The sequence below is a fragment of the Lygodium microphyllum genome, chromosome 27 (assembly GCF_053477565.2).
Source record: "Lygodium microphyllum isolate KBCC chromosome 27, Lygodium_microphyllum_v1.1.10, whole genome shotgun sequence".
Lineage (NCBI taxonomy): Eukaryota > Viridiplantae > Streptophyta > Polypodiopsida > Schizaeales > Lygodiaceae > Lygodium > Lygodium microphyllum.
The window spans coordinates 23,196,994-23,207,870 of NC_141161.1; the positions used below are offsets into that span (position 1 = coordinate 23,196,994).

General features: G+C 43.2%; 1 protein-coding gene across 5 annotated transcripts; it reads left to right on the forward strand.

The window, feature by feature from the left end:
- The first annotated feature begins 580 nt into the window (after window positions 1–580).
- Window positions 581–7,472, forward strand: LOC148012132 (uncharacterized). 5 transcript variants are annotated; one of them, XR_015689120.1, is made up of 12 exons: window positions 581–3,922; window positions 4,004–4,111; window positions 4,214–4,314; window positions 4,396–4,486; window positions 4,662–4,772; window positions 4,864–4,929; window positions 5,026–5,085; window positions 5,167–5,724; window positions 5,811–5,930; window positions 6,071–6,190; window positions 6,330–6,457; window positions 7,123–7,472. XR_015689120.1 is itself a non-coding variant. In XM_087669541.1 (11 exons), exons 1-11 carry the CDS (start codon window positions 581–583, stop codon window positions 6,393–6,395), a joined length of 4,743 nt encoding a protein of 1,580 aa, XP_087525667.1. In that variant the 3' UTR covers window positions 6,396–7,098. The 5 variants fall into 5 exon arrangements, 1 of the variants encoding a protein (XP_087525667.1); XR_015689117.1 differs by lacking the exon at window positions 7,123–7,472 and adding an exon at window positions 6,667–7,099; XR_015689118.1 differs by lacking the exon at window positions 7,123–7,472 and adding an exon at window positions 6,679–7,099.
- The last annotated feature ends 3,405 nt before the right edge of the window (window positions 7,473–10,877 follow it).

Consider the following 10,877-nt stretch of genomic DNA (forward strand, 5'->3'; position numbering starts at 1 on the left):
TTTCTGCGGAACAGAAGAACAAGACGAAGAAGATCTCATCGCCATCGGCCTTGCTCTCTGCTTTTTATCTTCCCCTTACGCTACCCCCCCCCCCCTCTCTCTCTCTCTCTCTCACCATTCCCAACGTACATCGATGATGCCTTCTCGGACACAGCTTCCTCTCGCTGCTGTTGATCTCTCAGGAATTATATCGCCGCTGCCTTCGTAAAGTCTCGTTTTCATCCTGTTTTAATCATCTTGTATATTTGCTTTTCCTGTATTGAATCGCTTCCCATGGTTTTGCCACCACAGGCTGCCTTTGCGTTCGTTTCATGGATCTGCTTGCGTTGTCCGTTTCCTCGTAACCCGTCCCAGACTGTAAGTATTACCGCCATCGCACCTCAAGTTGCTCATTGCAGCTATCAGAGTCCAGAATAGTAGTACATCCTTCATTAGGCAATCTGGGGCAGAAGGCAGCAAGTCTTTTTGTAAACGGGGGTTGGAAGCCTCCAATCCATCGTGCGGAACTGCTGTTTGATGCAATAGGCATTCCCACGTGCACGGCCAAGAGTGTCTGTTGTAGTCAATATCAGAGTTCTTCATGGGGCGCAAGAAAGCAGCAGGCTCGACCACCGCCGAGGAAATGGGGGGGGAACCTCCTGTGGCTGTCCCGAAGAAGAACAAGAAGAAGGGGCAATTCCTTGTGGATGATGATGAGTACATGGTGGTGGATCAGCCGGATGATGGCGATTCTGTGAAGTCCGGCCAGCAGCATGGCTCCTTGAATGGGAAGGACCCTGCTTCGGTTGATGCAGATGATGACTTGGCCAATTCTTTTGATCAGTTGGCCCTGTCCCAGAAAAAGAAGACCAAAGGGAAGAAAGGGGAGGCTGATATTGATGACACTATATCAGAGCTGTCCTTAGCTGATGACAAAGCTGCAGAAAAGAAGAAAGGTAGAAAGGGTAAGAAGGAGTTGCAGATAGAGGATGATGAGTATGATCTCTCTGGTTTTGATGATGCAAAATCAACTGTTTCTGTACAGTCTAATGAGTCCTCCAAGAAGGGGAAGAAGGGAGGGCAAGCTGGGCATGCCAAAGATCATGATTTGACTGCTCAAGGTGCAATACAAGCTAATAAAAAGGGTAAGAAGGGAAAAGGCTCCAAGAAGGAGATAGATGTTGATGATGATGAGTACATTTTACCTTTGGACGATACGAAGAGTAATGGTTCTGGCAGTGTTCACGAAGAAGTAGCAGCTGCAGCCACAAGGAAGGGGAAAAAGTCAGCCACCAACACAAAGAACACCAAAACAAATGCTATGTTTACTTTACTTGGAGAGATGGATGGCTCTGCAGATGAAAGTGAAATTAATGATTCGGCTGTGATGGGGGGTGGCTCAGATGAGGAAATGGAAGCTATTGAACCAATCACATTTACTGGTAAGAAAAAGTCTAAGAAGGGGACTAAACATGTAAACCTTGAGCCTGAGGGGGTGGATGCTACCTCTGCTGATGGTGAGGAGGGGTTGGATGAGTTAGTCTTTACTGGAAAGAAAAAAGCCAAAGGTAAGAAAAGCTTACAATCCGTTCGCAGTGATTTTGATGATGAATTTGGTATATCAAAGGACTCCAAGAGTGCAGGGGAGAATGCTCTTGATGAGTCAGGAGTTGATGAAGGTTTGGGAAAGAAGGCCAAGGGGAAGAAAGGGGCTAAGGCTCTGGAGGAGGACTACAGTACAGGTTATGCAGGATTGGCTAAGGATGATGATGCAGTTTTGTCTGAAGAAGACTTTGACATACAAGATTCTCTTCTTTTTACTGGAAAGAAGAAGCCTAAGAAAGGAAAAAAGGACAGCAAAAGAGATGACAGTGAAGAATCAGGACCTATGGCTGCTCAAATGGCTGATGGTCTTGATGATATGTTAGATGAAGATGCCATTACATTTTCAGGAAAGAAGAAGGCTAAAAGCAAGAAATCTGACAAGTCTTTGCTTGATGATACTCCTGCAGCTATTGACAGTGGTCCAGGTATAGCAAGCCAGACTACAGTCGACACATCAATAGAAATGGGTGATGCTACAGTGTATCTTGTAGCAGATGAAGACACCACACAGTTTGTTGGCAAAAAGAAGGGAAAGAAGGAGAAGAAAATGGATAAGACTTCTGAAGACTCGGATATTGAGGCCATTTTAGCAGAGCTAGAAGCTCCAAAAGCAGTCAAATCGAGTCAAATTGAAGCAGAAAGCTGTAGATCTGTACCTCCTGTCAAGTTGGAGGATGTTGGAGGTGGAGCAGGAAAGAAAACCAAGAAGGGGAAAAAAAGTGGTAGAACTGCACAGGAAGAAGAGGAATTAGATGCTATTTTGGGGGAGCTTGATGCCTCTGTACCTGCCCCTCAGCCTGAAGCAGTAAAAGCAGTCCAGCAAACTTCAGATGGGGTTTCACAGCCGCAACAAGCTCTTGCAGATGTCATAGTAACTGTAACATCTGAAGTGCCAGCTGAAACTGATGGTGCGGAGATGGCTGAGTCTGCTGCTGCTAAAAAGAAAAAGAAAAAGAAAGAAAAAGAGAAGGCAAAGGCTGCAGCAGCTGGAAAACAGGGGGATCAAGCCGATGCTGAAGCTCTGCTTGAGGAGAAACAAGAAGCCCCTAAAAGTAAAGTTCAAGAGAAAAAGGTTCCAAAGCATGTCCGAGAAATGCAAGAGCGCCTTGCGAAGCAAAAGGAATTAGAAGAGAGGCTAAGGCGTGAGGAAGAGGAAAGGCGTCGAAAGGAAGAGGAAGAACAGCGTCGTCTTGAAGAGATTGAAAGGGAAAAAGAGGAAGCAAAAAGACGGCGGAAAGAACGTGAGAAAGAGAAGCTGCTGCAGAAAAAGAGAGAAGGGAAACTTCTTACAGGGAAGCAGAAAGAAGAGGCAAGAAGGCTAGCTTTAATGAGAGAGCAGCTGCTTGCACAAAAAGGTGCTACTGAAGTGGATGCCCCGGCAAAGGAGTCCATACCTAAGAAACCCAAGTATGATACTAGGAAGAAGAGGCGGCCACAGGGAAGTGAAGCAGTTTCTCAAGCAGAGCAACTGCCTGAGGAAAATGATACTCAACCTCCTGAAGAGCCTCCTATGGAGATTGAACCTGCAGTTGAGGAGCCAGAAGTGGAGCCAGAAATGGAAGTTGTAGAAGAGGAGGCTGAAGCTGAAGAAGAGGAAGATTGGGATGCAAAAAGTTGGGATGACAATATTGAATTGCCAGCCATAAGAAACACCTTTGCTGAAGAGGAGGAAGCAAATGCCAGCTCGAAGAAGGTCTTTAAAAAAGCTGAGGTACAACCAAGTCAAGATGCCCCTCCTCCCAAGAGGCATATCTCTCCACAGAGGATAGTGGCACAAAAACCAATCTCCCCTCGACCTGAGGTTAAGAATCAAGCCCAAGAAAGCGAGGATGAGAGTGACAGCGAGGATTCGACAGATGGTGATGAAGATGATGTGAAAACACGAAGGCATCGGGAGGCTGCTCTCAAGAGGGAGGCTCGCAGAGCTGAAGCATTGGCTAAGAGGAGTGCAGATGACCTGCGATCGCCTATTTGCTGTATCCTTGGCCATGTTGACACGGGCAAGACTAAGCTCTTGGATTGCATACGTAGAACAAATGTTCAGGAAGGTGAGGCAGGTGGTATCACCCAGCAGATAGGGGCTACATATTTCCCAATGGAAAATATTCGTGAAAGGACGAAGGATATAAAGAGTGATGGAGCTTTGAGAGTTCCTGGCTTGCTGGTTATAGATACTCCAGGTCACGAGTCTTTCACCAATCTTCGATCGCGGGGATCTGGCTTATGTGATATTGCAATCTTAGTTGTTGATATAATGCATGGCTTGGAACCTCAGACTCTTGAATCTTTGAACTTACTGAAGATGCGGCATACTCCTTTTGTAGTTGCTTTGAATAAGGTAACAATTGAGTAATTTACATTTTGAGATATTAGATTTGTTTAGAGAATATTTTCTTAGTCCGATGGTTCTCTTTTAAAGGTTGACAGACTGTACAACTGGAAGACCACACCCAATGCACCGATTAGAGTTGCTTTAAAACAACAGTCGAAAGATGTTGTCAATGAGTTCGAAATGCGCTTAAGTCAAGTATGCCTAAAAACCTTTACGGGATTTAATCTCACCCATATATCTTCTTATCAGAATTATATTCATCTCTTGTGACAAGTCGTCTGCCTGTCAAATGGCCAGATTGTGACAGAGCTGAAGGAGCAGGGAATGAATTCTGAACTTTACTACAAAAACCGGGAGTTTAAAAAGGTTGTGAGCATTGTTCCAACCAGTGCAATCAGGTACTGTGCCACAACCACTCTTCTGTTTTAGGTTCCAAAGCACACGGCTTACTGACCAGGCAGGTATTTGCAATTGTTCAGTGGCGAAGGAGTCCCTGATCTTTTGATGCTTTTAATCCATTTAACTCAGAAGGTGATGGAAGATAAGCTGATGTACATCAGTGAGGTGCAGGTGAGGCTTCTATTTAAGCATTCAAGGGGGTTTCTTAATGTTAGCGAAAGTTGATGCCTTCTGTGGCCATCTTCCAGTTCATGTTCAGTTGCTTTGTTGGCTCTTATGATTGCTCTATTGCAGTTAGCCTTGTTTCTTCTCAAGTCTGCTAACCTATTGTGAATTCATTTTTCAGTGCACTGTGCTGGAGGTGAAGGTTATCGAAGGCCTTGGAACAACCATTGATGTGATTTTGGTAAATGGTGTTCTTCATGAAGGTGATCAAATCGTAGTATGTGGTATGCAGGTAAGACAAACATTTCAGATTCCAGGTTCTGATGTGCTGATGTAAATCAAGGGCACATATGTTACTTATCAATGTTTTCCAATGCATGCAGGGCCCTATTGTCACAACTATTAGGGCTCTCTTGACTCCTCACCCGATGAAAGAGCTCCGTGTTAAGGTAGACCATGTTTTTCGTTTGGTGTGAGAAGTGAATCTGGTGAATAATCCTGCAGGATCTCCATTGAACATGTGGTCTCTGCTCATGTTCTTGTAGGGATCGTATCAACACCACAAAGAACTCAAGGCTGCTCAAGGGATCAAAATTACTGCACAGGTGAGCTGGGTTACTGCACATGTTTGAAGTGTCTTTTTGTTACATCTTCTGCTTGATTAATAATGTTAACTCCTGTGTCAGGGGCTTGAACATGCTATAGCAGGCACACAATTGTATGTTGTTGGTCCGGATGATGATCTGGAAGAGGTGAAGTCGGAAGCCATGCAGGATATGAAGAATGTTATGAGTCGAGTTGACAAAGGTGGTGAAGGTGTCTGTGTACAAGCCTCCACCCTAGGTTCCTTGGAGGCCCTTCTTGAGTTTTTGAAGAGTCCTGCAGTAAAGATACCAGTCAGTGGAATCAGTATTGGGCCTGTGCACAAGCGTGATGTTATGAGAGCCAGTGTCATGCTTGAAAAGAAAAAGGAATATGCCACTATACTTGCCTTTGATGTAAAAGTCACACCAGAAGCCAAAGAGCTTGCTGAAGAGCTTGGAGTGAAGATATTTATGGCTGATATTATTTACCACCTCTTTGACCAATTCACTGCTTATATGAACAATGTCAAGGAGGAGAAGCGTAGAGAGGTTGCTGATGAGGCGGTGTTTCCGTGTGTGCTGAGCATTAAGCCTCAGTTTGTTTTCAACAAGAAAGATCCTATTATTCTTGGGGTTGATGTATTGGAGGGAATTGCAAGGGTATGCTTTCTCCTATATATTTGTTACAGGCCTGTTCCTTCCAGAGATGTAAGTTGCAGCTGCTTTGGTTTTTTGTCTGTACGCAGGTTGGCACACCCTTATGTGTTCCTTCAAAGGAAATGATACTAATAGGAAGGATTGCATCCATGGAAGTGAACCATAAAGTGGTTGAAACAGCAAAGAAAGGTCAAGCTGTCGCAATGAAGGTACCATTTGAATTTTCAGTTGAGCAGGCCGGCTAGCTAGCTTTGATATTAGAGCTTGGCCTGTGTGCACTCTGGTAACAAAGTGTTTAAAGGGCAAAATCAAGCTAAATGTACTGTCTTCGTTTGCATTGTTTTTAAAGATTGTTGGCAGCACTCCTGAAGAGACACAGAAAATGTATGGACGGCATTTTGACCATGAGGATGAGCTTGTTAGCCACATTACCCGAAGATCTATTGATGTTTTGAAAGAGAGTTTCAGGGTAAAGAAACTATTTTTGTGCTTATTGGATGCATTTGAAATTTGGAGTGGCTGGACCCAAACTCTTTTATCAATGCCACATCAAGAAGTAAGATTTGTTCTGTCAATCATCTGACATTTTTATTTATCTTCTAATGCAGGATGAGCTTTCTGTGGAAGAGTGGAAACTTGTTGTAAAGTTGAAGAAGCTTTTTAACATACCATAATTATGTCGAACACTACTCCATTTGGTTTGATGACTTGAGAAGGCGAGTCTTCAATTTCTAAGGTACTGCAAGTCAAACATCCTGACAATGTTTTCACAGCACTCTGTTTTGAATACTGCAATACTGTAAAGTTGTAAATATGACGAGTGTACTGTGATCGAGCATACCTTGTCTCTTGTATGAAAATTCCTTTGATATCTATTTGGGACTAGTGTCTTTTGGCTGCAAGAATTAATGGGCTTTCTGGGTGCAAAACCTATGGTTTTATTAGTTACTTGTATAGTTGCTGTGTTAGAAGACTGCTGTCTGGCACCAAGTGCACCAGGCTCCATAGCAGCTCTTGGTCGGTGGTGTTTTTGGGGCTGCCAGAGTGGAGGTAATGTGTTCAATAAGTCAGACTTCCAAGGCAATGTGAATACATATAGAGTGCAGCTTTTTTGGCTGGTGACGTCCAGTGGATTTCAAGCAGTACTTGTTTTGATGGACCAACAACATTGGGAAATAATTTCCATGTAGAGGCTCTGTAACCTTCTGAGTATCGGAAATTTTGCCTTGGGCATGTGGGCATGTGAACCAAATTAGATATTCAAAGATTATATATTCACCTCGGTTTATAGCCATGATCTCATTGAAGGGCATTTGGACATTTGTAAACGTGTTGATTGTAGAATTTGCTTTAAGAAGTGATTATGCAAAGGCTAAAGTTAATTGAATTGTGATTTGTCAGAATCGTCATCAATGTTGTTCTGGGGTCTCATTCGAGTAAAGTGCCTAAGGAAGCTTGCAGCGCTGGATGATGAGTGATGGAGATCTGAGAAAGGGGAGTGTGTGAAGTGTAGACTTGCTGCAAGGAGTACTTCATGTCGATTAGATAATAAGTTGGGAATGGAGAGAGATGAATCGGCCAATATATGTTAGGATAAGAACAGGAAGGGGTGCTTCTGGTTATGATAGATAGGTTGGGAAGGGAGAAACACACCTGTCAATTATGGAAAAGAGAGAGCTTATTTCATGACTAAGCCAGCAAAATAAGTGTGGTGTGTTTGAGAGGTCCCACTCTTGTCAAGAGTGCAATGATCGATGCACTGACTGAATGAAAAATGAAATGTGGGGGAGAGAGAGAGAGAGAGAGAGGGGGGGGGGGGGTGTGGGGGGCAATTGCCTTTTTGACATTGTGCACCCCAATCAGTGTGGATTCATCAAATGCGGAAACAGACTGCATAATATATTGAATGTATAGATGGGGATCAACCATGCCAAGCATTCTAATCAAAAAGTGGCCCGAGAGAGAGAGAGAGAGAGAGAGGCCAATCACCTTCATGTGCCACCTTGACATTGTGCACCCCAATCAATAAGGATTCATCAAGGGCAAAAATATATTGCATAATGTATTGAATGTAAGATGGGGACCAACCATACCAAGTGTTCTAATAAAAAAGTGGTGTAAGTGTAGTTGGACTTGGAAAAGGCATTTGATTATCTAGATTGGTTCTTTCCTATAGAGCTTATGCATATCATGGAATTGAGGCTGCATATGTCGTAGTTGATATACACGATAAGTGCTAATGTGTTCGCTCAAGTGATGTTAAATGGTGGTAGTCATTGATCTCATTTCATTTCAGTGCCGAGTTAAATAGGGCTGCTCTTTGAGTCCTTTGTTTTCTACTTTGACAACTCATTCGGTACTGTGTTATCTTATATGGTGGCCATTGGGTAGTTGTTTGGTTTGTCCCCCTCTTGGGCAACATTTTATTGTTCAGTCATTGGTCGACACCTCCGTGATCCTTACGCATAGAGGGATAATCTCTGGAAGGCATTGGATATTTGAAATCTCTTTGGTCATACTTTTGGTCTCCATGTTAATGTTGCGAAATCCTTCTTGTATTGAATTTGATCTTCAATCCTTGGGATGTCATGGTTGATTATTCCTTGTGGTAGTGTTGTGAGACATGTGGGGTATCCCTTAAGGGTTGATGTTTAGTTGAAGTTTTGTTGGAAGGGATTTTGCGAATAATGGAGGTGGCTCTTTCATGTGTGTCTGAAACTTCAAGGTTCACAGCTTGTGGGATCTTCAAGGTGGAAATATACGTAGATACACACTTTGTGCTTGTGTAGATATTTGCTTCCTTATTTAGTATATTTTGTTGTAGATTTTCAGTGTTTTATGGTCTCTTTCTCTCTCTCTTTTCTCTTTGTTCACACACACTCAATCTTGGTCATACACTTTTGTACTACACTTTGACATGGTATCAGAGCATTTAAGGTCGGACCTACAAGATTTCAATGTGACATAAGGCTTGTTTTCAGCATTAGAGGGTAAGTGGGAGGGTTGTGTGTCAAACAAGACCAAGGTGAGTGTGGATGTGTGAGAAAGAAGCAAAGCTGCTAAAGTTGTTGATTTTTGCTGATCAAGAAGGAATAAGATTGCATTTTGGGCCTTTCAAGTGTAGATTTTATCTTTTCATTGCCTCTAGTGGATGGAGGAGTGGGACGAGTGGAAAACAATCCTAGTAGATTGTGTTTTCATGAGTAGAGCAGGTTGCTTTTTGTGTTTTTTTCCAAGCATTTTAGGTGAAGGTGCCTTTTGAGGCCAAGACGGAGTTTCAAGCGATCATGTGTTGGAAGGTGTTGGGGGTAAAGGCGCCTTCGCCTAGCCACCCGTGTATTACTACATTGACAGTACTCGCTACTGTACACTGTAGGTGGCGGGTGCCCATCACAGTCACTTATTCTTTATTCTTTTAGTGACAGTTTGAATAAGGAAGGCCCGGCCACACATTGTGGTTGTTGGAGTTCTCACTTTGATTTTCTTTCTCTCTCTTGCTCTTGCTCTCCATTCGCCATAGCTCTCACCACCAAGCTTCTTCCTCCTGGGTTTTACTTCCCTTTCAATTGGTATTAGAACAAAGGCATTGGAGCTTGCCCAACATTCTCTTCAGTTCGGATTTGAAGAGCTTCAACTCGAGCTTCAATGGCAGCCATGGCACCTTCATTTGCAAGTATGTTTTGATCTCCCGCCTCCTTTCCGATCTTCTGGCCTTCATTCGGTACCTTGCAGGGTTGCATTGGAGCCCCCTCATCATTGCCAAATCCTCAATAGCACTGCTGAAGACCCCCTAGTCCCCAAGAGTAGCCAACGCAAAATGCAACGTATTTTTAGGGGGATGGGCTGATCTCCTCTTGGCATTTCTAGCTCCTTCCCCGGCTTTTTGGAATTGTTTGCAGCCTTTCTGATCATCTTCGGACTCCCCGCATTGGATCTTGGCTCTCGGCGATTGATATGAGTGTTTTCACCTTCAGCCATTGCTGTATACACAGTCCTAGGACTGTCACAAATAGGGCGTCACTTGACATTTAATGTTTGATGCTTCTTGGCATTGCCCTTTTGATGTCTATTGATGCTCAGTTATGCTCGGATGTTGTGTGATGTCTATGTTTTGAGACTGATTTGGAGCAGATTTGGGCACTGATTGAGCTTCATTTGACAGTGAATATGTTGTTGTAATACGATGGGCTGAAGCTCTTTCACTTGGTGTATGCATTGGTTCTTGGATATAGAGTGCTTACTGGAGATTTGAATGATCATACTGATGTATTTGGAGATTGTCAAATGTTTTTTTTTGGTTCCGAAATGCTTTTGAGCTTGGATTAGGCTTTGACTTGGTTGTCATTCACTGGCGTTTGGCTTCAGTTGGCATGCTTTGGAGCGATTTATGCCTATTGTTACTACTTGACATTTAGGCTTCTTGCATTTATGCTTTGGTCAAATATGGATACCCCTTGGTTTGCCCATACTTGACAGTCACTTGGAGCTTCGTCTTTGGATATATTTGAGTATTTTGAACCTAGTGGCATTATATTTGGTTGTCAGTTACATGCTATTTGAATGCTCTCAGGCCTATGCTTTACGGGTCTGAGATAGCTTGGGATTTATGCTCCGGATATACCCTACTGGGATTTGGAATATCTGATGCTATGTACTCGATGTATTTGAGCGTTGCTTGCTCTATTTGCATTTGACTTTACTTCCAATGGGAGCCTCTTGGCATATTCGGATGTACACAGAGTTTTACTTACACTTAAGCTTGAGCTTGTGGGACAGTTACATGCATTTGCTCTCTTGAGAGCTTTATGTTTGTAGTTGGTCTGTAGTGGGTTGATTTGATACGCCTATTGGGGCAGGCACCTATCTTAGTCACAGGTTTGCCAGTTTTGTATGTATCTTGGATGGTTATGCATTGAGCTTCCTACTCTATTAGTTGTGCTTGTGCTTGGTCTTTTCTCTTACCCCGAGACCCATTATATGCATGACTTTTAGACCTATGAGATGTCTCTTGCCTGACAGGTTATTGGTTTGACTGTTCTTGATACCTTCTTTTCCCTTGACACTCACTGTTGGATGTATCTTGCTACTTGGTAGTTGCGGTGATATTTGTATCAGTGATTGCTTTACTTTGGGACAGTTATACATACTGCTGTAAT

Excerpts from the sequence above, each read along its gene's own strand:
- LOC148012132 (XM_087669541.1), top strand. The coding sequence starts at position 581 with ATGGGGCGCAAGAAAGCAGCAGGCTCGACCACCGCCGAGGAAATGGGG. Across the intron at positions 4,112-4,213 it reads TCGAAATGCGCTTAAGTCAA|ATTGTGACAGAGCTGAAGGA; the intron begins GTATGCCTAAAA and ends TCAAATGGCCAG. Across the intron at positions 6,191-6,329 it reads TTTTGAAAGAGAGTTTCAGG|GATGAGCTTTCTGTGGAAGA; the intron begins GTAAAGAAACTA and ends CTTCTAATGCAG.